Below are 26,741 nucleotides of genomic sequence, written 5' to 3'. Positions count from 1 at the left end.
GTGAACAAAATAAATGAAGGACAAGGAAGGAATGATCTCGTTAGAGGGTAAAGCAATTCTCTGACGACGCCCAACATCGTGTTAGGGTTAAATTCTCGGGGTCATTGATGACGCAAAAGACCAAGCTGCCTAATGACACCTGACCATCGCCAATCCTGGAATTGATCGTGAAAAACTCAACACAAATCCACTGACTCAGAAATGGGACAAGGTTGCTGTTCTCTCCGTATTTTCTGAACACAGAATTTTAATGTTTAACCAGCAATAAAACAACTGAAGGAGATCAGGGGAATAAAAACCACAAAGGAAGAAGTCATTTTTATTTCAGGTGATGTGATTGCACACAAGTCAGTCAAAAAACCCCACAGACTGCTCTTGCAGCAGATGAACACTGTGAGCAAAGTTGCTGTGTACACAACCAACAGAAAATAAACAAACCCATGACCTTCCTATACACAGACAAGAAAGGGACTGAGAGTAGGGAGACAAAACACGGCTCGCTAGCCTCGTGTACTATACGCAGGAGAAACTGAAAAGCCAGCGACTGCCTCGCATGACAAGGACGCCAGTGTTAGGGGAAAGAAACTGAATACGATGTTAGAAGACTGAAAGACCTGTCACGCTAAAGAATGTGTAGACCTAACATAATAAAAGCACAGTCTCCGAGCTGCCATCAGATTTAAAACAATCCCTGCCGAAATTCCAACACAAACTTACAGACATTGCAATACTCAATCACACAGGGAAAAACAAAACCAAACAAACAAAAGGCCAGGGTAACTAAACCATCTTGCGCAATTGAGGTCCCCGAGGTAGGCCCATCTTTTAATTTGAGGTGTCTTCCATACCCGAGTGCATCGTCAACAAATGGTGCTGATTAGATAGTTGCAAGTCAGATGGCAAAATAGCTCCATGTCCTCCAAGTCCATGTGCATCAAAGACCAGCACGAAACCAGACACACAGAACCCATAGACTCCATGTGTCAGTGACTGGGTGGGTGACTGAGTGGCAACACCGCTATTTAATTTAAGGATGTGGTTAGTTTAATAAAAAGGTCAGCAAGGTATTGACCTAGGAAGCAAAAGTCTGGGGTCAAGGTCACCGGAGGCAGCCAGAGATGGGAGAACTTATCTCAGGTTCATTCCAAAGAGCCCACAGGTGTGGCTGCGCTAGAATCAATGCCCCTCCCCAGTAGACAGGGGCCACCATGGAGTACAGTAATCAGGGAATCTGTGAGAACAGGAAGTAACATCGTTAGGGAGGAGGTGGAGGGGCCCCCTGTGACCTCAGCCTTGAACCCCTTAGGCGATGACGCTATGGCCAGGCCACACCCACTCCTGCCAGTGACCCTGAAAGCCCAACCCCTCACCTGCCATTTAGGGTCCACACTGAGGGCGGGGTTAATGACGTAATCACAACGGACCGAGGTTACTTCCTATCCCTGTGACAGGTCAGAAAGTCAAGGCAGGGAGATGACAGGTAGTGAGACCTAAGGCGAGATGACATTACCTGTCAGTCAGCTTGCAAAGCAGGGCTTCCTAGTCAGGCCAGGCAACCTCAGATTTGCAGAATCTGTACACTGAGCGCTCATCAGAGACAAGCAAATATGCAGATTTTATGCAAACGAGGGTGACAATGACCTGAGTCCCAGGGACTTCATGTCCCCGGTGAATATGCCCCAGTGTGCATTTGAGGTCATAATTCCCCGTCGGTCACGCAGGCAGACCCGCCCACTGCTTTCATCATTTAGGAGCAATTGAATCAGAGTGGGCAGGGCAAGAGCTAGACTCACAGCCTCTGTCCCGTCCAGTCACAATGACTGAAACGCGCTGGATCACAAAGCACCGCCACTGCGCATCAATAACATACACTTCTGCCAGGCTGTCGGAAGAACCTCAGAAGACGTCACTGCACGTCTGCTTCCGGTCCCCTCTATCGCTGCAACTGTGACGCCATTATCAAGAATCCGTGACGCCATTATCAAGAATCCGGATCACCACTTTGAAAGCCGCTGCCCAAGTCCTTCAGGACCGCCGCTATTCCGTCGCTCCCGGTGACACCATCGCGGGGCGCCGGTGCCCGGAGCGCGTCAGTCTTTAATGGTGTCCGGGTCGTGGTGTCATTGTAGCGCTTCGTGACACCATCACGCCGCGCCGCATCGGTCCGCTCAGGTTTCATACGGTTCTCCGTGGCCTTGTCGCAGCGGCTGTGACGTCCTCAAGCCGCAACGGCTCCAGTTACCCAAGTCCGGTTCTGTGACTCGGCCTGTTTCCTGTGGTCGCGCCATGACGTCCTCAGGCTGCGCCCGCATCCTCCCGCTCTTCCTGTTCGCTGAGGTCGCGCGGTGATATCAGGCCACGCCCGGATCTCTCAGCTCTGCCCTTGTTTCCACAGAAATCTGTTCTTCCTGATCCCCGCGACGCCATCATTCCTAGCCGGGAGTGCCTAGCTAAGCGTCCCCCGCAGGGGGAGCATCGGGCGCGTCCATCGCCGGTTCCCGAGTACGTCCGTCTGTCCCGGTTCCGACCTCTCCCCAAGGTCCTCCATCCCCAGAAGCCACCGCCGCCGCCGTTGAAGACGTTTCACTCCTGTCTTCCTGATTTTTCCCGTCGCACTCTGTGACGCCTCCACGCCGCGCCGGTATTGCCCCGTGTTCTTGAATCCCGCAGTCGCGCCAGTAACGCCATCACTCCTCGACGGAAGTCCCGGGCCCCGTGTCAGCGGCGGGCGTTTTGAAGCCGGGGAAGCGTGAGTCCATTCGTCCTGGTGCGGACCCCGCGTTCGCCATGGCGCCCCGGAAGCCGCCGCCGTCGCCGCTCCGGCCTTGCCTGCAGATGAAGGTTGACGAGCTCTTCCTGCGCTGGCTCAGCGATCCCGGCACACAACGCGCACTGCGAGCAGGACTGCGGCGCATCCAAGGACCTGCGGTGATCCTCGACCACACAGTGACCCCCAACCCCGCCACGGCCCTCGATTCCGCCACCAAAGCCATTGCTGCTCCAGCCAAAATTGCTCCGCCCGACCCCGCGGTGACCCCCAACCCCGCCGCCATTGCCTCTTCCACCGCCATTACTAAATTTTCCGCCTCACGAAAAAGGAACAGGCACAGAGCGGTGAGTGACGTTCCTGGGGGCGTATCAGATATTGGTGAATGACTCCCGGTGACCACGCGGACCCCTCTGACCCCGCCCCCAGGTCCCTCCCAGAGGAGAGGAGCCTGGGCCGAAGGCCCCACTCCCAGGCCGAGGAATTCCCGCCTTCTACTTCCCGCGCGGGCGCCCGGGACAGGGACCCGATGTGGACGACGTAATCGCGGATGTGGAGCGCGCATTCGCCAGGCTGCCGAGCGGGAGGGCGGGGCTGCAGGATATGGGCGTTGTTGCCAAGGTGTGCGGGGCCCTGGTAGTGCATGGTTGGCAGTGTGGGAGGGGCCGTGGGTGTTAGCCAAAGTTGTGGACATTAGCACTACGATGGCGGTGGGCGGGGCTTTGGGCGCGGCGGAGCCTGGGGTTGTAAGAGGGGCTTTGAGGTAGGTGAGGTGAGGGAGTGAGCGTGGCTGGCAGAGTGGCCGGGAAATGCCCTGTAATCTGGTTGGGGAGAAATGGTGGCCTAGGGGTGGGTTTTGGGCATAGGGCGGGGATTTGCTGTGTGGTTAGGGCTGGAGCCGGTGATGGGCGGGGCCAGCACTGAGCTATGGTCAGTGATCTTTGTTGGTTTGGAGCTTGGTTACGGGCCAAGTGGGCGGGGTTAGGCACGGAGGTGGAACCTGAGGTGTTTGGGCGGGTTTGGGACTGTGGTGGGCTGGGCTGTAGAACTGAAAATGACAGTCACTGGTTTTTGTGTAGAGATGGAGACTACAGTGGGTGGAGCTTTTTTTTTTTGAATTTCAAAAAAATATATATTTTCTGTGGCTAAGCGCGTGAGTTTATATATCATTCACTATAGGTCTACATTTTTACCATCTTTTCACTTTGATGTGAATCTTTACGATGCCTGTCGCAAATTAAATTGATAGGTCAGTTATATGAAGTTTCTTAACTATAGCTAATATTACACCACTTCATGTGGCATAGTCTCTACCACAGTTTTAGAGCTGTTACATGTTACAAGATCCAGTCTTTTTTTTTTCATCTTTATTAAATCGGGTATTTCTTATTTACATTTCAAATGTTATTCCCTTTCCCGGTTGTGGGCCTGGTCACACCCACAGATCCTAATTACTGATTTTGTTCACTCCTATACCCGACTTGCTACCCTGCCCACACTCTCCGTGGATCTGCTTATACTTCTGGTGGCCACACCCCCAGGCCTGCTGCTGCCCACTCTACTGGAAGGCCCCACTGTTCCTTGCTGCAGGAGGTGGAGCACAGGGCGGCTTTGTGAGCGCACGTGACATCATAGGCCTGTGGAAGCCGTGAGTGCAGCGGAGGGTGGGTCAATGGGCGGGACCAGGGTGATGGTCACGTCACAGTCATGCCCCTTGACAGAATTAGGTTACATCAGGGAAGGATGGAATGATTGTATGTGGGGTGGTTCGGACGGGAGGTGGATAATTGATGACATCACATATAAGGGCGGGGCATGTTTAGGGCTGCAGTGATGTTATAGCCATGCTGCCAGCTGAAAACCAAATGGTTTACATGGGGAAGGGCACCATGGTTGCTGGGCGTGGTCGGACCGGGCAGGGTGTGGCCAGGGTTGTAAGGTCCCAGCCCTGTCCCCAGGATCCTGCTGACCTGCCATGACGAAGCAGCCCGCTTCGAACGCCTCCTTGGTGGACCAGGGGACGGTGGCCTCAGCCCAGAGGACCTTGCACCCCTCGTGCAGGTAGGCAGGACTGGGGACAGGGGTGGGGAGCGTTGGACACACCCACTGCTGGGGATCCGGACCCACATTTTCTGTTTCCTGGTTTTGTCCCGGTTCTCCCAGGGTGTGATTTTATGTTGACCACACCCACTGGGCTGGGCCATGCCTTGGCCCTAAGCCATGTCCTGGTCACTCACACAGAGGTCACGCCCCTAACTCAAACACTCAAGTGTCTTTTGGGTTTTGGTCACACCCCCTTCATCCAGGCTCTGCCCCATGGTTCAGGCCCCTCCCTGTGAATGTCCTGCACCATCTGTCCCCACCCTTCTCCAGGATGTTGCGGACTCACATCCTGGCCTGAGCTTCCTGCGGGAGGCAGAGCCGCTCCGCCGGGATTATGTCACCACGGTGAGGACACGCTCCTATTGCCCTGTGGCTTCTATCCACGATGGCCACGCCCTCCCGGATTCTGCCCACTCAGGCCCTGTTAACCCTGCTGGGCCCTGGTTCAAGTTCTCTGTAACCCCGCCCCTCCCTCTTGGCTCCATCCTGGCTGTGACACTGGCCCCGCCCACAGGTGACACAGCGTGTGTTCTACGCTGTGAACCGGTCTTGGTCTGGGCGGATCTCTTGCCAGGAGATTAGACGAAGCTGCTTCCTGCAGGTGGGTGGGGCTTTCTGCAGGTGGGCGGGGTCTTGGTGGGTCTGATGTTGACTTTCTGCTAGTAATGGGGCTTTCTGTCCTGGGTGGAGCTTCCTGCCGTTGGGCGGGGCTTTTGTGTGTGTGGCAAGTTGGCATGGCCTGCACGCTAGGTCGTGGTCTTCATGGAGGCGGGCCTCTACTTGCCCGTCACCTGTGGATGATGCTTAGGTGGATGGGGTTCTTTGTTGTTGCCTGCGGTGAGCGTAAACTTGTCGTTGTGTGATGTGGGCTTTCTGGTGGGCGAAGCTTTTAAGGATCCTGGCTCCTGCTGTGTATGGTGCATTATAGGTGCGGCTTCTGTGGGTTTGTCCTTGCCTTTCATGAGATGGGTGGAGCCCTGGTGGGTGTGGCTTATCTCGTGCTTAGCTATGCATTGGGCGTGGCTTATGGTGGGTATGGTTTTCCAATGGGCGTTGCTTTGTGGATTGCGGGGCTTCTTGCTGGCCAAGCCTTTTCTGTGCATGTTCTGTGGATGTGGCAAGTAGGCGTGGCACGCTGTGTGTGGTCCTCGAGTGGGTGTGGTCTACTCTGCTCTTTGCTCTGTTCTGGGGTGGCTTGAAAAGTTCCTGACTATGCGGGGGTATGGTCCATTGTGCACGTGACTGTGGTGGGCGGACCTTGTGCTCCTTTCTCTGTGTTGGGCTTGTCTGTGTGGCTTTCTGGTGGGCGGGGCTTCTGAATCTCTTGGTCTCATGTGGTTGTGATTCCTTGTGGATGTGGTTTGATGTTGGGTATGACCTGAGATGTTTCTTTGCTCTTGGGTGTGGCCTCTGATATTTGCCATGTGTAGGTGTGGCTTTGTGGTAGGCGTGTCCTCACCCCTCCTCCATCCCCTAGGCCGTGTCCCAGCTGGAGGCGGAACCCAACCCCGGCCGTGCCACACCATCATTCTTCTCCTATCCCCACTTTTGCGTCATTGTCAGCAAATTTCAGGCCCTGGATGCTGATGGCGACGGCCTGATTGATAGGCACGACCTCCGGCGGCATGCGGATGGCGGTGAGGTGTGGGGCCAGGCACTGGGTTGGGGCCACAGGTGGGTGGGGCCTCACTTGGGAATTGCCTTGAGTGGGAGGGGCCTTGTGTCTAGAGCCTTTGGTGTGAGTGAATGGGGCATGGCCTAGGACTGTGGGTGGGGCTTTAGGGGTGATATATCCTGTTGTGGGCTGGGCCTCAGCTGTGCACTTCTTAGGGACAGGGACTAGCATCATGGGCGGGGCTTGAAAGGATGAATGCATCTGTGATGGGCGGGGCTGTATAGGTGGGCAGGTCATTGATTGAAAGTCTATTGGGTGTGCGCGGCCATCCCCAACCTCAGCCCCGCCCCCCAGCCATCTCCTCTAGGATGATCGACAGGATCTTCTCAGGCGCAGTGACCCGGTATGACCCCTGCATGTGGCGGGGCTCAGGGTGGATGTGACGTCATTGGCCATGACCTGGGGCTGTCATGTCATCGCTGATGGCCCCACCTCCGTAGAGCACGGCCATCCCCCGAGGGTGGGAAGATGGGGCTCGCGGACTTCGTGTGGTTCCTGCTGTCGGAGGAGGACAAGACCACGCCCACCAGGTAGGCTGGGCTAGGTGGAGCCAACGTTGGGCGGGCCCAGGGGTGGGCAGGACTGGTGTGGGTCAGGGCCGGGGCATCCTGTGACTTCACAAGCCATGCCCCTCTGTCCTGAGCCATAGCCACAACCCTGAGCTCTGTTGGCTCCACTCACAACGACCCCTGACCACGCCCTGTTGTGGCCTGTGATGTCATTGCTTACACTGGTGTGGCCACGCCCTCTGCCCTGTCCAATACTGTAGTCTTGACCCCTCCCCTTCCTTATGACACCAGCTGGACCCTGATGCCAACCCCGCCTCTAACCCCCGTTGTGACCTCCCTGACCCCCCTGGTCCTCCCCACAGCACTGAGTACTGGTTCCGCTGCATGGACCTGGATGGGGACGGCGTCCTTTCCGCCCCAGAGCTCAGCTTCTTCTACGAGGAACAGGCGCAGAACCTGGCAGCCCGGGGGGCGGAGCCTCCGCCCTTCGCTGACCTCACCCGGCAGGCCCTTGACTTGGTGCAGCCACGCTGCCCTGGTGAGCCCAGCCCCGCCCCCTGCTTCCCCTGTGTGACTCTGTGACCCCAGTGTGGTGCCTATGACGCCTGTGTGACCCCATGTGACGCCCAGGTTACCCCCCTGTGACCTCCATGTGACCCATGTGAACCTCTGTGATACCACATGACTCCATGTAATCCCTGCCCCACCCCAGGCCAGATCACGCTGGGCGACCTGAAGCGCTGCGGCCTGGCGGGCGAGTTCTTTGATGCCTTTTTCAATGCTGACAAATTCCTGGAGCACGAACGGCGGGAGCCAGCGGGGCCTGTGAGGGTGGGCGGGGCTTCCTGTGGGCAAGGCCTGGGGTGGGCGGGGTATTGGGGAGGGCAGGGCTCCCTGTGGGAGGGACAAGCGTGGGCATGGCCTGAGCATGGGTGTGGCACTGTTGTGCGGGGTCTCCTGCTAGGAGGAGCTTCGGGGAAGGGGCAGAGCTGACTTGAATGGTGGGCTGGGCTGATGCAGGCCGGACCGCAGGTAGTGGGCGGTGCTAGAAGGGCGTGGTCATGAGTCCCTGATTGTGGGAAGGAGCTGGGGTGAACAGGGTTTGCTCAGGGGTCACCCTTAGGCCTTGCCCATTCTCCCAGGCCCCGGATGCCGACCCCACCCTCTCCGACTGGGATAGGTTCGCTGCAGCGGAGTACGACTTCCTGCTTGCTGAGGAGGCACAGGATGATGACGCGTGGGAGGAGGGGTGAGTGGGGGGGCAGGGCTGGGAGACCACGCCTCTCATTGTGGACCATGACTTGCCAGGGGAGGGGTCTCCTGACCCTTGAGGAGCCATTGCGGTGGGAAGGCGGTCAGTCACTGCTCTCCCTGCCCCTGGTCTAAGCAATGCCCACTTTCCTCCCACATCCCACCCTACCTGTCAGTACCTACGTCACATTAGACACACCCCTTATTCCCAACCACACCCCTCTGTCACCTCTGATCCTTCCCCTCATTATGGCCTTGCACATTGGCTCTAGCTCCGCCCAGTTTCCCTTGGTCATGTCCCTTTCTGCCTGTCAGTGCCCAGGTCCACCACGGCCCCGCCCCTCATCCCAGCCCCTCCCCCAGGTCTGAGTCCCCGCCCAGCTCCCCGGATCCCTACGACTTCGCAGATGACACCCTAGATCCGCTGTGACGTGCGTGGGCAGGGTCGTGGGACATACTGTGCACCCTGCCCGGGGTCACACAGGATCACGCAACTGAGGACTACCTCCTCGGCGGCGGTGAGTTCAATCGACTGAGGACAACCTCGACACTCCCATGACATCCTGTGACCCCACGTGACCTCGCACCCCACTGTGCGCAGAACCGTCGTCTGTAATTTTTGAATAAAGAGTTCAACGTTTCCATGGCCTGCAGTCAGTGTCTCTCCCGGGACCCTCGGTGGGCGGGGCCCGGTTTGTTGATTGGCACCAGGGCGGGGTAGGTCACAGCGAAGACTTTCGTCCTGGAAGGATTGACCGCCGGGCTGGCAGGGGTTGCGGGTGACATCACCAGGGTCACGGGTGATTGGTTGATGGGCAGCGTGCTCTGGACTCTTTCTTTTTTAAATGTATATTATATATTGTATTCTGTATTATATATTATATATTGTTTAATTGTTATATATTATGTATTTTATATTTATATATGTGTGTATATATATACATACATACATACATACATACATACATACATACATACATACATACGGTCAACCAATTGTCCCATTGGACTTTTCTTCTTTTTACTTTTTGTAGTTCAAAAATGAGATCGACCAGTTGTCCTTTTGTTAAAAGTCACATATTAACACTGCCTGCAGACTTTTTGTAATTAAAGAAATTAATATATATGTATATGTAAATTATATGTATATATAATTTTTAAAAAAAGTATGAGGTTGACCAGTTGTCCCTTTTGTTCTAAGCAGAGCAAAAGCATGAATCTACTAATGTGATTGTAAACATAAGGCTGGGTAAAAACTTAAACCTTCGAACGACTGAAGAATAAAACTAAAACTGACTGGAAAAAAAAAGCCTCCAGATAATGTTTACCACTTCAAGATGGCTGTAATTATGGTTTGTGTTCAGTGATGACATGGAATGGACAATAAGATAGCGGAGGATCATCAGTAGTTGAGGTTGATATGCAAGGTGCTGTGGTGGGTGCCTAAAATCTTATAACCCAGCTCGGTCTCACTTCTACCTCAGATACATTCATCCAAATTTGATGGAAAAATGTTAAATGCATCCATCAATGCATGCAAATCCCTTTCTACTTAATATTTTTAAATATGTACAAATGCATTGGAAAAGCAAGGAGAATCAATAGTAAAGTTAAATCTCTGGGCAGATGTAAGTTTACTTTAGCATTTTGGGGTTTCTCTTTGCACTGTTGTAGGGAGTGGCGCGGCAAAACAAAGATGGCACCGACAGCCAGCCCCGTCTGAATGCGCAGGCTTGTCCCCTCATCAGGGCAGCTGTATGATCCGGTGCCCTCCTGTGGTGAACAATAGTACTTCGCATGCGCAGGTTTTGCACCTGGTGTCAGTTGGCCGGTAATATGCTAATGAGGGGGCGGTACCATGCTGGTGGGGTGATTCGTTCTCCGCCAGTCCCTGGAGGACAAGTAGTGGGGTGATAGTGGGGTGACCCGTGCCCCACCAATCCCTAAGAGATTATTAGCATACTGTTGTGTATATAAGGTGAGCGAATTTGCCGCTCGTGGTCCCGGTATCAGCAATGAAGGTGTCCTGCAATAAAGGCTGTTGACAAGGATCCGACGGTGTTACGTCTTCCTTGCTGGACAAGGTGGGCGCTACACACTGTATCTACTCATTTTCTCTATGAACATGGATTCCTCATCCAAAGCACAAGCAGTGCCAAATAGTCCACACAACAACTGTGTAATGTGTTATAATTTTGTCCTAATTCCTATGGATTTAAGGGGAAAAGATATCAAATACACATTTCTGCAGAGGTCACACGAGGGTCTGGAAAGTCTCTAGAAGGCCAAGAAAGTCTTCAGTGCTAGAGAGAAATCACATATTCCCAGGTTGAGGTTGTGTTTTCTCGTTAAGTAGCCACAAAGGCTTCTGAGCAATACCCTGACTTTGCTTATTCCTGGGAAAAGCACAGTGAGGTGAAAGCAAGCAGATCTTGAGAGCTGGAGTAAGAACATCTGAATATGACAAAGAAATCAGAAGTCTGTGAAGCAGTTTCTAGCCTGGATGTTATCAGTGTGAACAGCATAGAGAGGAGGCAGCAATGCCACACATGGAGTAAGGGGCATCCTTACTTGGAAAGATGAACCACCTATCTTGGTAAATGGTAGGCAGCTACTGATCTAGCAAACATACCTCTCCGTGAACATCACCAGAAGTCATTTGTGAGTTTTGTTTTGTTTTGCTTTTGGCATTGCCTGTAGTATACCTTTCCAGTTTTGCCTTGAGGATATATATGTAGGATGACATCATACAGGTGAAGGCAGGTATAAGATAGAATGAGGCCTGTCATTGGACAAGAAGGAAGGATGGGTAAGAGAAAAGTTTGAGGGAAGAGGAGGAGACTGGAACAGAAAGAGGGAGGAAGAAGGAGCAGAGAGAACATGGAGGCTGATGTTAAGATTCCTCTCTGCTCATTTACAGATTGTTATGAATATTCTTAAGGGATGGATGTGTACAAGGCTTTGTAAGACTAGGTGGGCAATTATATCTTATCAGTTGGATCAGAGGTGTTGTGTGTTCTTTCATGTGGCAATTTAAGTTCAAGAGAATGTGCCGTGGCTGCCACAGAATTGGAATGTATATTTCTGCCATGGTGGAAACCTGTCTTGAGAACTAGATGGGTAGAGAGACTGCTGCCAGGAGCAGAGAGAGGCCATTGGCAATGTGATATGGGATGGAGCAGAGCGGGTGAGAAGCTCTACTAAAGATATCTACCAGATATCTTGGGGCACTGCAGTGCCAGACCTAGTGCAGGGTAAAAGACAGCATTTTTTATAATTTTATAGCAACAGGTCAAAACTTTTGAAGGTAGGTGGGTGGCCCCATCCCTCCTCTGGGAGCCCTGTCTATCTACTGGAGGCTGTCTCTTCAGGTTCCTTCACCCTAATGTTGGACATTTCAGCTAAAGTCATCCTCTCCTTTGTCGTTTTTATTTTTAAAGTAAGCAAAGCATGATGTGGTGTTTGCCATTAGCCTAAGCAAATAAAGTACAGTGAAGGAGTACACCTAGTACACCTAGTGTTATACTGTATTATCTTTGACCATGTGAAAAGACAAGAATATTCCTCCCAGGCCTTTGCCTTCCCTACAGAGATAATGTGCACATGCCAGGATATTTTCTTCATGCCCTTACTTTGAAGTATATTTATTAATCATCGTTTATGCAATTCTTTTTAGAAGGCCACTTTGTGGGAAGAACATTCTGTCTGCCCCATCCATACTTTACAGCTTTCTTACATGGACTCCTATCAATCGTGATGTAATCCTTCAAAATATAATTGACAATCACTAAATCCCACCAGTTCTATGGACTGAATTTATGAATCATCCCTGATCTAACCCTGCATTACCCCCCCCACCCCCACACACATAAAGTTTAGTTGTTTTAGTTGGAGTTGGGGCTGTCTCTAACTCTGTTGCTTGCCATAGATCCCCATCCCCTAACTGTAGTGTCTGGTTGGGCCTCAGTGGGAGAGGATGTGCTTAGTACTGCTGTGGCTGGATGTCCCGGGTTGGAGTTTACCCAAGGAGGGTTTCCCCTTCTCTGAGAAGGGGAGGGGGTTAATGCAGGACAGATTTGCAAGGGTCAGACTGGGAGAAGAGGAACTGGGGGGATGCAATTGGTGTGTAAAGTGAATAAATAAAAAGAAAACAAGAATAAAACAATCCTCAACATTGTATAAAAAGTGTTGTTTATTTCATTCTTAGATCATTTCTAACAACGGAGGTTCAAATTACGTAAAGGTTTTTATGAGGGCTCTAAGTAGGTTTATATATTTGGCAAAATTGAGTCCATGAAGATGTGTCACAGTGTGAGCTTTGTGAGCATGGTACAATATGAAAGACTGAAATGTCCTTAATAACTGGAGATGTCCTTTTTGTGTGTTTCCATGTGTGTAGATAAAATTTATCAAGATCTTGTGATTTTTGATGAATGGATATTGGTGGCACTCCACTATGGATTTTTATTAACCTTCCCAGAAGACTTATATTGTCTGTCCCAGTATTTCAGACAACTGCAAGTGCAGTGCTCCCCGCACATAACCGACAACCTTGGGAATATATACTTACACATTTTGTCTGTACCTAGGCCTTTGTGAATATGATTTACTCTTCACAATGCTACATCAGTGTGACTTTTGTTAGTGTGTCTGTGTTCACACAGAGGCCCCTGTTCTATCATGCTTTCTTTCTCTTCCTTCCTTCATTTCTTCCTTCCTTTCTTTCTTCTTTTCTTCTTTCTTTAGTTGTGTGTGTGTGTGTGTGTGTGTGTGTGTGTGTGTGTGTGTAAATATCCCCTTAAATTTAGCTTATAGTTTTAGATACATTTAAAATTTGTATTTTGGGGATTCTGATCTTTTAAGATTTAAATATTTGTGGTTATGACATTCAGAATTGTGCCTTTGGGAATAATGGGCCATACCCCTTCCCAACAAGGAGGCAGAGAAAACTAATCTGGGGCTTGGAGTTCCTCAGTTGGAAAGAAAGCTCAGGCTACCCCTTTCACCACCTGAGCGCTTCTTCCACATGACAAGAGTAGCCACAGGAGCTCCCAGGAAAACCAGGCCAACAGTAACTACTATGATGGGAATGAAACACTGAGGAGGTTTACTTGGAAAGAAATGAAAAAATGTAGCACCCTGACCCCAGATCTCAGCCTTGAACCCTGCTCAAGGTCTCCAGAAGGACTTCTACTTTCTCTAACCACATGTTAGAGAAACCGTATGTGCCCACTTCCTACCTACTCCATCTCAGGGTGAGGGGTCCATGCAGCTCCTCATGGTCCACAAGGCATCTGTAATTCTGCTCCTTCCACAAAGGCACCACCACAGCTGCCCACTTCTGGAAGATTCCATCCCCTGCAGTCTAGTCTCAATTACATCCATGTCCTGGGTCTGGTCCTCTCCATCTCTTTGTCAGATCAGGGTGATGTCAGAAGGGTAGAAGCCCAGGGCCCAGCACCTCAAGGTTGATGTCACCTTCAGGTCTGGGGTGGGGGTGGTCTGAGGAAGAGTTGGAAATTTTGCATTTACATTTTTTCATGAGAATCTTGTAATCATTTTGGGAATAGTCTAGGGAATAGGGTGGGGATATGCACAGACCTACACAGCAACTGTACTCAGGCATCTGCAATAATAGATTGCTTGAAAAGTTCTAGAATTGAGGTGAACTAACCTAGGGTAGGGGACTCTGAGTTACCAGGACGAATACAAATCTTGTCCTGAGTGAGGCCAAGAAACTCTACATCACTGCAGCTGTGCCATACCATTGAGTGTGGCCAGAGAATCTAACCTTAGAGAGACCATGGACTACAGCAGTGAAGGGAATGGCAAGTTTAGGGATCTTTTCTCCTGTTGAGATAGATTCTGAACTGAGACTTGGAGAGAAGAGTGAGCCCTCTGGAGAGTCATCCTCTGATATTGGACCAAAAACCCAGGATCATTTTTCCTTCTCCTGGGGTGTGTGTGTGTGTGTGTGTGTGTGTGTGTGTGTGTGTGTGAGAGAGAGAGAGAGAGAGAGAGAGAGAGAGAGAGAGAGAGGGGTGGGGGAGAGGATAGACACAGAGAGAGAGATGAGACAGAGATAGTAAGGCAGACAGAGACACAGAGTCAGAGATAAAGAGTCAGAGACAGAAACTGAGACAGATATAGAGAATTCTAGATGGTCTCATTTTTTCTCCCTTCTCAGGAGACATGAGCTCCAGTTCACCTGGAGGAGTTACTTCTTTACCCCTTGCACCTGCGTGCAGTAGAGTCTCCATTTCCCATTGTCAGGTATTTAAAGAGTTCTCCAAGGTATGCAAGGGCCCTCCAAGTGGACCTCCAGAACTCAGCTGCATTGGTTGCCTTCCACTCCCTATGGGTGATCTCAGCTGCCATATCTGCCGCAGTCCAGGTGCTCAGATCTTCATTCAGAGTAAGGTAATCTTGTCCATCATATACAAACTGACGGTGTGCGTGAAGTAGGTGTCCATCTGGTCCAATGTAGTAGCCAGTCATCCTTTGGATGGTGTGAGAACCTGGCCCTGCCCCATAAGTTAGTCCCACCTGCTTGGCCCTTTCATCCTCCCTACCCCCCCAACCAGATTTGGACCTAAACTGAGAACCATAAACAGCTCGTAGTCCCCTCAGCCCTTCTGGGTCAATACTCTCTGTGGTCTCATAGCCTTGGGCTGAACTTGGTGATGCGGGGATATGGAAGAGGCTTGGCAACCACCTGGGCTCAGAGTCACTCACTGCTCTGGCTCTGGTTGTAGTAGCCTCCATTTCTGAAAGTGTACTCTAATCTGCCGTTCTGTGACTTTGGCAATGCATGTCTGGTTATCGCAGTACTTCTGTCCTATCTGTTCTATCCAGGGCACCTGGGGTTCAAACCTCGGGTTCACTGCCTCATTGTTGAAATGCACAAACTCTGTGTCACCCACGTAGCCAACAGACATGTAGTGGGTCTCTTCTAGGCCAGGCCTTGACACTGCAATGCCAAACTACCTCACCAGGAGTAGGAGCCTGGAGGAAGCAAAAGGCTGATGTCTGGCTTGAATCTCCTCCCATGGGGATCCAGGGCAGGTGGTAGAAGGGAAGCAGGAGGTGCAGGGCTCAAAGGAGTTGGGGGATGTGGGTAGCCCAGCTGGAAAGGTCTGGCTGGGTGGACTTCCTAGGTGCTCTTCTTATAAAAGACCTTTCCTCAAGACCTGTACTCACCGTTAAAGTTCAGGGTCAGAGCAAAAGAAGCCCCCAGCAGCAGGTGGAGAGTGAGGAATGCTGAAGTCTCCATTCTCTGGATTTGGAGAGAGTCGGTCACATGTGTCCTTGGTGATTATATAATGAGGAACCTCAACAGCAGTTCTCTAGGAACCTGATACCCAATGGGAATGAGAATTGGAGTGTAGTCATCAGTGTCCATGCAGAAGATCTTCATTTGGCTTACAAAAGAAGGGAAACTCCAGGGTTGTGAGGAAACCCCTTGCTGGAAACCCCCTAAGGAGAATCCCCCTAAGCTTCTTCTTGTGTACCTGGGCCTTTGGCCAGAACCCTGACCTGTACCCAAAACTCATTCTTACATTTCCCCTCAAGTCTTGCTAAGGTTTTAGTCTCTCTATGGCTTTAAGAATTAGGGTAAATTCCTAATTATGGTTTGTCTCTATCAAGATTTATTAGCTTTTTATTAGAAATAGAACCTTAAAAAGTACTTCATTTAAGAGATTTCAGTAACCTATTATAGGAATACTGTTTTAGGAAAGATAATTATTTTTAAAAATACACTTAGAAGAGTGGATTTTTTTTCTATTACATGTTCCAATTTTGCATGTCTTTCACTGATGTATTTTTATATATACTTCTGCCTTTAACCTGTTATGTTACAGGTTGAAGTATATGAGACAAATCAGTGAAAATAGTATGCATGGGGAATTGTTTTCAGTAATGTGGACATCCCCATCTTTGTTGTGACAAGGAAAGCATACCATTGTTAGCTTCTTCAGGGCTCTTTGCAATGGAGAGTCTTAAGTACAACCATGTGGATCCATCCAGAAAAAATGGTGGCTCACAGACACCTAGAGTCTGAAACACAAAGTGAGGCATGAATGAATTGTATGGAAATGCATGCAAGGGAGGCAGTGAAAAACAGAGAGAGAGGAGGTGAAATCCACACACACTGACTCTTAGATTTGTAAAAGAAAACAATATAACATGACAACAGGTGCTAGGCAAAAGCACCAGAGAAGGAGAAGGGCACACCATGGAAGGGATTTGGATCAAATAAAAAAAGGAAATGTCTCTAAGTGCCATACATACAATATCTGGGACCCTGCAAAAATATGGTTGAAGATATGGGCAGCAAACAGACAAGGGTAAGGGGCCCTGTGCACCTCCTAGTGAGTACACAGCTGGTTTGGTGGGAATCCTCTTCAAAGATTATAAAGGCAACTTTTTGGCCATCACGAGCAGAAGCTCATGCATTTTTTATGTCTTGAAACTATAAATGGCTCCTCTCTCCAGTCAGTAAGCAAGTGAGCAGTCTCCAAGAAACGTTGTGTCCTAACTAACATGGACACAAGTTCACAGACATATGTGGTAGGGGTTGGGGGGTGGGGGGTAGACAGTGATGCAAGAGAAGCTAAGGATGGAGCCATATGGTAAAGGCTGTTATACCCTTGGGAAAAAGAACTATTAGCTGTATTTAAAGAGTGATGGTGGCAGCCATCAGACAAGTAAGTTCAGTGCCTCTGCCTTGTGAACCAGGAGAGGCTACCTTGATTACATTGTTTTCCGTTCTCTCAGTCCTAGAAAATATTTAGTCGAAATTAATCACTACTGGGGAATTTCCCATGCCAGTACTCCTAATGCATGGTCCTGTTAGTGTGTGGAGGTGGAGGGTGGGCGATTCATGAGGGAAGGTGGAAGGTGTCTTGTGAAGTTGTAGCATTGCTGAAGGAATTCAACATAGTAATAACCTGCCACCTGCATCAGACAATACACCCTGGCAGGAAAGTGAGGGGAATCTCTCCAAAGCCCTTTCTGAGCTTTCATAAATTGTACTAAGAAGAAAAAATGCTTAGAACAGATCTGTGGTCAAGGGAAAACATTCATTATATGTCAGGTCCAAGCATGAGGCCACAGGTGTGCACTATGATAGAGCAAGGTTATGTGGAACTGTTTCTTTGAACTTATAATGAGTTTATAGAATGGAACACTGCTTTGAGCTTACTATCAACATTCTCCTGTAAACTCCCTTTTGTGTAATTTTATAAAGAACTCTTTGTCTAAGAAGCTAAAAAAAAGTGTGGCTGTCGAGACTCTGCTTCATCCACCAAATGTATATAAGTGTGCATGTGCACTTGTGAAATTGATGAAACCAATGGTCAGGCCAAACTGAGTGTGTGGGGGGGGGGGCGCGTGTACACATGGCTTTCCCTTTATCCTTTTTCTTTCTCTCTGGCTCAAGAAGAGTTAATGAGCTCCAAGCCTAAAGCCTTGTTATTATACAAAGAATGATACATAGCATATTTAAGGAACTACAAAATTAAACACTAACCTTCCAACTATGCAATCAGGAATCAAGTTAGTGAGCTGAAGAGAAAGTTCTTAAAAGAAGACATAAAATACTTACACCCAACCGTTGGACTGATGTCAGGGACCCCTATGGTTGAAGAAGCTGAAAGGGAGAGTGAGCCCACATGAAGACCAGCAGTCTCATTCGACCCAGACTCTAGCGAGCTCCCAGAGACTGAGCCATCAATCAGGAGTGCACATAGCATGCCAGGCACATGTGTAGAAGAGGTCTGCCTGGTCTGGTCTCAGTGAGAGAAGACTTGAGGTCCCAGGGAAGGGGATTCTGGTGGAGAGAGCACCCACCCTCTTGGAGGCAATGGGATGAGGAAATGTGGGGAGATAAAATGGGGGCAACAACTGGAATGTAATAAAATAAAATAATTTGAGTTAAAATAAAGAGAAGTGGACAGGTAGCCATCGGTAATCACCTTTGTCAAGTAAATGCCTCCACATGACAAAAGATTCCCTACTTGTCACCATTTTTAAAATACCCTCATTCTTACAGTTTTATTAAAGCTTTTTTCTTTAGTTAAAAAAAATTGAGCAATGATAGTTGAAACAGTGTTTCACAGCTGAGTCCTGGGGAATGACCAGTTAGAAATTGTTTTGTGATTCCATTTTGCCCCAATCAGAATGGCTATCATAGAACATGACCACCAATGCTGTGGTGCTATTGTAAACTAGCACAGACACTACGGAAGTTGTTATGGAACATTCTCAGAAACTGAAACTAGAACTACTCCATGACCCAAGCATACATCTCTTAGGCATATGTCAGAAGAATTTTAGGTATCATGCCGGATACTTACACATTTTGTTAGTTTGTCTCTTGCTACACCTTTAAAAATAGCTATGAAATAGAACCAGCTTAGATTCCACCAACAGATGAGCAAGCAGTATTAGTGTGGCACATACACACAGGAGAATTTTACTTGAAATAAGATTTCAGCAATGTAGAAATGGGGTTAGAACCAGGAATCATCCTGCTAAGTGATATCAGACACAAATTCTGTTTTGTCTCATATGCATAATTTCTCCTCTGTCTCTGTCTCTGTCTCTGTCTCTCTCTCACACGAGCGCGCACACATGCACGCACGCGCACACACACACACACACACACACACACACACACTGCATAGACATGAAACTAGAAAGGAGATCATGAGAGAGAACATTTTCTTAAAGGACAGGGAAAGAAGGGAGAATTGGTAACATGATGTAAGTATACAAGCGGGAAAGGAAGTTGGTCAGCAGCTTGTGGCTTTGGAAATGAGGGATGGGGGTGTAGGAGGGATGATAAAGTGGAACGAATGAGACACATAGGTCTCAAAATGTAAGAATGAATAAATCATTCCCTTGCTATGCTAAAACTTTAATAAAAAATGAACAAAACCTAGGTCCAATAGAGACACCAAAAGAAAAAAAGTTAGAAAAGAAAAACTGACAAAATAGACTCTTCTTTCCAGGTCTTTGGCATTGGTATCTGCCTCATGAGCTTGAATAAGAAAGGGTCACCTCAGAAAGATTCACCTGTGGCCTCTACTGTGCTTCCTCTGTTCTCACTGGACAGCGAATGCTGTTTGAGACCAGATGGTCATGAGCATGTTAGTGTTAAGGCTCCATTTTCTTTAGAAGTTTCTCTCATTTTGAGTACAAGGAACTACTGCTTGGTATCACTGAGCTTTCCAGCCCATGGGCTAGACGATTTTTCACATACTCCAGAGTCCCCCAGTGGGATCAAATGTCCAAAGAAAGAGTAGATAAAATAGGAGATATTTTATCTAGATATTTCAGGAATAAAATTGGAATACTGAGCTCATCGTTGGGAATGGAGACATAAAAGGTCTAGGCACTATGTTAAACTTTTGTATATTGTCTTCTTTGTAAATGGATACCCTAACCACAATTTAAATATAAACAAGCCCACAGGTTTATTTTCAAGAAGGAATTTGCAGCTCAGAGAATGCTAAAATTTCATCAGAGTGGCAGCTGAGGAAGAGAAAAAGGGAAGTGTGGGGAGGTGGTTCAGTGCTCAGTGGTTTCCTCACTTTCTCACACTGTACTGACAAGAGACAGACACTAGGGCACAGTCACCATAGCAGTTTCAGAAGGAAAAGTCAGGAGACCTTGAAGTCACAATAGGGAAGAGGGAAATCTGAAATAATTCTGGGCAGCTCAGTTCCACATAAAGCCACGGTCTCATCTTGTCCATGCCAAGGTGAAGAATTCAGACATTCTACCCAGGATATGAGGGACAGGAGTGGGGTGACTGTGCAAACTGGGAGGGGGAATTCTTTAATTTTGGTTAATTTCTGTGTAATGAGTCTTTGTTAGCCTGATGATTCCTTATTCAGTAAAGGAACTACTGGCTGGATTGCAGAGAACAGTCAGGATGATACTTTGTGTTTCTCACAAGAGTTGTCTGACATTGTTACCTCTATCTCTTATTTATTATTGGGCTCAAGTGTGACAATTTTATGGGTTTTTTTATGTGCTTTCAGTGGCAAGTGACGGCAAATAGGCTTTTCCCCAGTGTTCTGCAGAAGGTATAGTTCAGATGATTTAGGCTATATAAAAATTTTGCATTTCTAAGACTGTTCTCGAGTACATTCTTTAAAGAGAGACACTAGACTCCTTAGACACGAAAATCCCCAACAGAGAGGAATCTTTTCTCTTAAATGATTTGAAAAACTTTCCCAGTAGGTGCTTAAAAACCATTCTTGAGTTCTTACCCTGCAAGATTCAAAAAAAAAGTCTGTTTTCTTTCTTGTGTTATATTGTCTAGTTTTGCAAGAGGAGATAAAAGGTCACTTTCTCTGTACCTCTGAATGAGCATTTGTTTACTGATGATTTATTGTGCTCAGGCTGTTTGGTGCTGAGTTAACCTACTTCATTTAGGAAAGACAGAAATTTGTTCTAGATTTGGAAACGGAAATATTGTATTTCTGGTTTTAGTGTAGACTTGTTAACTGTGTGGCCTTAGTAATTCATTATAACAATACATTTTTTAATCCTTTGGTTTCTATGAGAATAGTGATAGCCTTTTTAGGAACTTTCTCCCAAATTTTCAACATTCTGACTATATAAAAGAGAACTTTTCTTCTCTCTCTCTCTCTCTCTCTCTCTCTCTCTCTCTCTCTCTCTCTCTCGGTAATTTTACTAGTATCTGATGTTCCAAAAGATTTTGATTATTGCTGAATGCTTTTAACACATATGTTCATTACTTTACTAAAAAAGTACATAAGACAGGGTATCTATTCTGAAAAGATTTATAGGTGATCTATTTATAGAATAGGTGATGAAAGTCAGAAAAACATGTAGATTGTACTTAAGCTTTATAGCTAATATTGAAACAAAGGCCCCCAGAGTTTCCAGAAACATCTTTTTATAAGTGAAATTAAAGGTGGCATTTAAATTGAGGTTTGAACAAATAAAGATTGACAGACAGAAGTAGGGTTAAGAAGACACATACAGGTTGTGTGTCTAGACTTATGAAGCAAGTCCTGGGAAAACTTTCAAGGCAGGTAATCCTAATGGAGAAACATTCATGGTTTCAGATATTCTGTCTATCTGCTTTACCGTGTGGGAGCTTGCTAATAGACTAGAACAAAGAAGGAGAAAGGAGAAGATACAGGGGCACAGGAGACTTGAGTGTGAGCCTAGGTGTCAAAATCGAGGTGCCTCGGGGCCTCAGTTTGCTCTCTGAGCCTGAAGAGGCAGATGGAGCTGCAACCCTGTTACTTCCTCTGTCACTGGGCTCTAGATTGCTGATGTCACAGCGCCTGTGCATGAAGGGACAGTCATCAGCAGAAAAAGTTCTGTATGAAAAGCATCTGAGTGGATAACTAGGGCTTTTCTTGTATTTACGAACAACTTTTTTTGCACCAGAGTTTATACTTCAACTGTGATTTAGAGCTTCCCTGGGTTTCTTTAGTTTGTTATTTTTTCCTTGTCAGTCTTTCTGTTTAGTTAGCCATTGTGACAAATTAATCGAGTCCTTAAAAGTGTCCGTCTCCGGTGTTGGGGATTTAGCTCAGTGGTAGAGCGCTTGCCTAGGAAGCGCAAGGCCCTGGGTTCAGTCCCCAGCTCCGAAAAAAAGAAACAAAAAAAAAAAAGTGTCCGTCTCCATGTTTCTTCCTTTCTTTCTTCATCTGCTTCCATCCACATGCATGTTGCTATGTCACAATTTATCTCTCTAGTACAAACATTTCCTCTAAAGTTCAAGTAATAATTCTCTTAATATTTACCTGGGTATCTCAAAGATGCCTCCAGCTGCACATGGCCATAACTGAACCATGATCCACCCTAGCTGTAGAGTGTTTCCTGCTGTCATTGTTTCAGCAAGAAACTCCACAGACCATTTGTTAAACTAGGAGCACAGGACACTCATTGTGGCTTCAAATGGACTGAAATGTGCTCCTCAATATTGCCATTCTTTAATCAGCATCATTTTAAGAAAATTATTTAACCCCTGTAACTTTTCTAACACAGCCTATCTATTTTATATTTCCTTTTTTTGTTATTGTGCATTTGTCAGAATGAGATGCCATGAGACTTATCCCATGACTCATTTATTTAATTTATGTCAGTTATTATCCTAAACTTTTATTCCTTCCTCATTTTGAATTTTAAGTATTGCATTCCCTGATGTCACCCATCTCCTCCATTTCTTTCCAACTCAGCTCTCTAGTGCGAAGTTCCACAACCTTTTCTGAATGACCAAAAGAGCAAATCCAGTGGGCTCATTTCATCTGCTTTCCTCTTGGTTTCACTGTCTGCACACTTGTCTTATTTGACAAATAGGTAATGTTTTAATTTTGGGAATACTTTTCTATGTCAGAACAGATATCTCATGTCCTTGAACTTTTTCTTATTGCTCTGAAATCTTAATGATTTCATCTCTCACAAGAAGTCTCTTTCCCTTGCTCCCTAAAGTGTATCATTTTTTGCCTACATTAAGGTCTTAGGCTTCCCCTACACCTGGAACCTTTTCATGTGTCCTTCTTTTTACATAAAGAGAATTTTATGTCTAGCTTGCCTGATCTATTCAACTCATATTCATTCATGAGGTCCAAATAAAATTTTTCTGGGAAGTTTTTGTTAACTTGTCTCCAAACCAGCCCATCTTCTTTACTGTCCATATGCGGCAGGCAGAGAGTTATAAAAATATGCTTGCTCAATAAAATGAACAGAAAACATGAGCTTACAGAGTTGGCTTAATACTTCTGTAGAAGTAAAATTTAAAAATAAAGTAACTTGAAAGCAGAAGCAGAGATAAGAAGTTGGTTAAGATGTGGACCAGAGAATAGAATCTGGAGATTCTTCAGTTGTGGAATGAATGTCGTACTACAGAATTCATTTATTCTGGTGAAGAAACATTATATTATGACAACGCAAATCTTTATCCAATTTGCCTTTCCCACCACTGAAAATTTTCATAGTAGTTCACTACAAGTGAAGGAAGCAATTAAAAATACAGACAAATCGCTTTTCAAACTTGTGATTAAAATGTAGAAAACTGCGTATGTGTCAGGGAAATCAATAAAATACATAGTTTGAATAAATACACAATATTTTCACTTAAAATGACATTAAAAGGGAATCTATTTTATCTATCTTAACCTTTTTATAATTTGGGTAATAAATACCACACACATATATACGGTGTCATTTGGTAATTAAATTGTTATGTAATAATTCTCTTTGCAAGTAAAATATTTTAACTAATTGACTTAGCCTATGCTCTGGAAAAGTATCTTTTAGTAACACAAACGTAAATTTTGAAATAATGTTCAGCTGGTTTAAGAAATGCAAAAACACATTAGCATTTAATGTTTTAAAAATAGGTGTTCAAGTAGAAGTTTAAATGTCTGGTAACAATTAGGTTTAATTTTTGATTCTGTGATGGTGGGCAGAGCACATTAATAGTTACAGGAACAAACTATAAACATCTGTGATGGTATGGATAAAGTATACAATTGCATACTCTTTAATCGCCTTAAAAACAAGAAAAATATTTTTTAAACAGCATTCTGCTGTTACTAGGTAAAACAATTAAATTAATATTAATTGGTTCACCAATTAAATGAACATTATCTTGGGAGAGGAAAGTTATCTTTTTATCCTGTGATAACTTCTGACAGATTGATCTTGCTGAGACTGTGACTTACTATAGAATACGGAGAGATAATGCTGTGCATCCCACTGGATTTGTATAATGAGTAGCTGAAGCCAGGTGTGGTACATGCCTTTAATTCCAGAGCTTGGGAGCCATAGGCAAGCAAATCTCTGTGAATGCAAAGCCAGCCTGGTCTCCAGAACCAGTAGTGAGGCCAGCCATCACTACGGGGTGAGGCCTTGCCTCAAAATCAAAACAAAACAAACAAAAGTTGCTGAGATATTGTGTCAAAAATTCTTCAAAATGATGAGAAAAATCCCTATAGTACTTTCGATGTTCATCAGAAAGGGAATCTTGAATCAGCCAATGGCTCTTGAATGTCCCTGACCAGTATTGTCTTGCTTAAAAACTGACCGAAACTACCAGTTTGACACAAGTTAGAATCATTTGGGAAAAGGTAAAGAGGAAGCCTTAATTTGGAAAATATTCCCACCAGATTGTGGGAAAGTTCATAGAACAGTTTTTTGATCACTGTTAGGTAAGGCCCGGCTCACTGTAGGTGGCACCACCTCTGGGTAGGTTCTGTTGTAAAAGACAGCAAGGTGAACAAAGCCTGGGGAGGAAGCTAGAAAGAAACAATTCTTCATGGCCTCTACTTCATTTCTTATCTCCAGATTCATGCCTAGAGTTCTGGATTGCCCTCAGTGATGAACTATAAAATAAGCTAAAAAAGCTCTTTCCTCATTAAGTTGTTGTGTTATGGTGTTTATCACAGCAATAAAAACCTAACTAGAACAGGCATCAATCCTTGAAAAATTTATAAAGGTACAAGTGACAAGATCCCAAACTCATGGAGTCTAATTTAGCATACTCACTATTGAAATGTACTAGGTTCCAAGTAAATGAAACAATGCTATTCATTAATAAGGATGGGAAACAGGAAAGGTTTGCTAAATTTTTAAATAACTTCTAACACCAAACAAAGATGTTCAGTAGAATCAGAAATATGGATGAAAATAACCTATGTGTTTTACTATTTATTTAATTATTTGTTTGTTCATTAGAATGTATGTGTGTGGCATGCACATGTGGAGGTCAGAGGACAACTTGAAGGAGTTGACTTCTACCTGGAGGGTTCTGGGGATTTAACTCAAGCCATCACTCTTTTCATCAAGCTCCAATGTTCATTGAACCATCTCTCTAGCCCTGTAGTTACTTTATATAACTGTACAATCTGTACAAATCTTGGAAAGCAGCTTTGGATTTTATGCCATCTACAAATGTCACAGGAGCATACATTATATCTGACACAGGTTCCCAGAGGTTCATGCAGAGGTGGAAGAACAAACATCACCTATGCAATGTTCTTTACATAAGCACAGAATAAGCCATGTTAAATACTTGAGGTTATAATGCATTTATTCATTAAACATACTGAAACAAATTTATAGATACAAGTTTTAAATTGTCTCCAAGGTATGTTCTTTCTCTCTCTCTCTCTCTCTCTCTCTCTCTCTCTCTCTCTCTCTCTCTCTCACACACACACACACACACACACACACACACACACACACACACACACCTACCTCAAGATAGAATCTCAAAGTAGGAAATCTAAACAAACCAGTAATGTCTAACTATATTGAATCAATTATAAAGCCTCTCATCAATAGTAGTCAAAGTCCTTGAAGGTTTTTTCTTGTTCTGCTTACTAATGTGTTTTAGGAGCTACTCAAAAGTGAGATGATATATTCACAAGACAGACAGGAATATAACACTTGCTGAATTCCTGATGAATGCTCAAGGCATCACATGGGAGGCACATGTCAGCGTCATTTTAGCCATTTGTTCTAGTTTTTTTTAAGTTTATTTATTTTACATGAGTACTGTGTTGCTGTCCTCAGACACACCAGAAGAGGGCATCAGATCCCATTACAGATGGTTGTGAGCCACCATGTGGTTGCTGGGAATTGAACTCAGGACCTCTGGAAGAGCAGTCAGTGCTCTTAACCACTGAGCCATCTCTCCAGCCCCTTTGTTCTAAATTTTTTAAACACAATGTTACAAGGCTTGGGTCCTGGGAGCAGAATGAGGAAACACTCAATTAAAAGCTTCATGTTTTATCTAGGAGAGTCTCGACTGACAGGATGTCAATCAAACCCAGCAGGGTGGGTTTAGAAGCTCTACAGGTTTCAGACCCCATGCTTTGAAGGGCAAGTTTTGCTTCCAAATATTGTGACATCATAGAACCCTTATCTGGGTGTGTAGTCCTGGTGTGCATTCTTCATGCTTTAGATAAAGTTTTAAGTTGTGATTTTAGTTTCACAACACACTTTGCCTTCTAAGATGGTTTTTATCTTTCTCTTCTGTTCTTAAGATCCTGTGGTACCAGTTCCTTTATTCTTACTTTTGTCCCTTTCCCTTCCCTAATTCTCTTTAGGCCGTTGACTGTCATCTCCCACCCCTTCTAAATGTGAGTGTTTCATTGCCTCTCATTCGCTTCTTGTCTTACAGAATTTGCTTATATATTCTCTGTGCTCAGCTACTCTCTGGCTCTAAAGATTCTTAAATATGTATAGTGGTATTGATTCACTGAACATTTATATTTTTTTGAGAATGACAACTATCACCTTTGTTTTAATAGATCATATTTGATCAGATCTCATTTTTAGCCACACATGTGGATAACTATGAGGATGAATCAATAGAAATATTCAAGAGATGTTTGTATAGTTACAGTTATCAAAGTGTGAGGTGCCATGTGGGGTT

General features: G+C 46.2%; 1 protein-coding gene and 2 long non-coding RNA genes across 8 annotated transcripts; 1 reads left to right on the top strand and 2 right to left on the bottom strand.

Annotated features, from left to right (window-relative positions):
• Nucleotides 1-292: 292 nt before the first annotated feature.
• Nucleotides 293-2,581, bottom strand: LOC100365289 (rCG57257-like). The gene is made up of 3 exons (NR_131072.1): nucleotides 1,794-2,581; nucleotides 1,371-1,490; nucleotides 293-1,231 (listed from the first exon to the last, which is right to left on the bottom strand). It is a non-coding gene; the product is annotated as an rCG57257-like (long non-coding RNA).
• On the top strand, nucleotides 2,371-9,614 carry Ppp2r3b (protein phosphatase 2, regulatory subunit B'', beta). Of its 6 annotated transcripts, none has more exons than NM_001139492.2 (13): nucleotides 2,371-3,114; nucleotides 3,197-3,388; nucleotides 4,309-4,415; nucleotides 4,726-4,828; nucleotides 5,141-5,215; nucleotides 5,385-5,471; nucleotides 6,348-6,507; nucleotides 6,840-6,888; nucleotides 6,986-7,075; nucleotides 7,417-7,592; nucleotides 7,767-7,885; nucleotides 8,197-8,303; nucleotides 8,669-9,614. In NM_001139492.2, exons 1-13 carry the CDS (start codon nucleotides 2,788-2,790, stop codon nucleotides 8,733-8,735), a joined length of 1,659 nt encoding a protein of 552 aa, NP_001132964.1. In that variant the 5' UTR covers nucleotides 2,371-2,787; the 3' UTR covers nucleotides 8,736-9,614. The 6 variants fall into 6 exon arrangements, 5 of the variants coding, with proteins under 5 accessions (NP_001132964.1, XP_038948374.1, XP_038948377.1 ...); XM_039092446.2 differs by having other exon boundaries at nucleotides 2,631-3,114; nucleotides 7,767-7,879; nucleotides 8,669-8,945; XM_039092449.2 differs by lacking the exon at nucleotides 3,197-3,388 and having other exon boundaries at nucleotides 2,631-3,114; nucleotides 8,669-8,945.
• Nucleotides 9,615-14,246: 4,632 nt separating this feature from the next.
• LOC134481808 (uncharacterized) lies at nucleotides 14,247-16,521 on the bottom strand. The gene is made up of 2 exons (XR_010057638.1): nucleotides 16,267-16,521; nucleotides 14,247-15,659 (listed from the first exon to the last, which is right to left on the bottom strand). It is a non-coding gene; the product is annotated as an uncharacterized LOC134481808 (long non-coding RNA).
• Nucleotides 16,522-26,741: the final 10,220 nt, after the last annotated feature.

The sequence above is a fragment of the Rattus norvegicus genome, chromosome 14 (assembly GCF_036323735.1).
Source record: "Rattus norvegicus strain BN/NHsdMcwi chromosome 14, GRCr8, whole genome shotgun sequence".
Lineage (NCBI taxonomy): Eukaryota > Metazoa > Chordata > Mammalia > Rodentia > Muridae > Rattus > Rattus norvegicus.
This window is presented reverse-complemented; position numbering and strand designations above follow the sequence as displayed.

What these genes read in the sequence shown, in the direction of transcription:
- Ppp2r3b (NM_001139492.2), top strand. Translation starts at nt 2,788, where the DNA reads ATGGCGCCCCGGAAGCCGCCGCCGTCGCCGCTCCGGCCTTGCCTGCAG. An exon ending in ATATGGGCGTTGTTGCCAAG is followed by an intron (nt 3,389 to 4,308) that starts GTGTGCGGGGCC and finishes CCACACCCCCAG; the next exon opens with GCCTGCTGCTGCCCACTCTA. An exon ending in GACGAAGCTGCTTCCTGCAG is followed by an intron (nt 5,472 to 6,347) that starts GTGGGTGGGGCT and finishes TCCATCCCCTAG; the next exon opens with GCCGTGTCCCAGCTGGAGGC.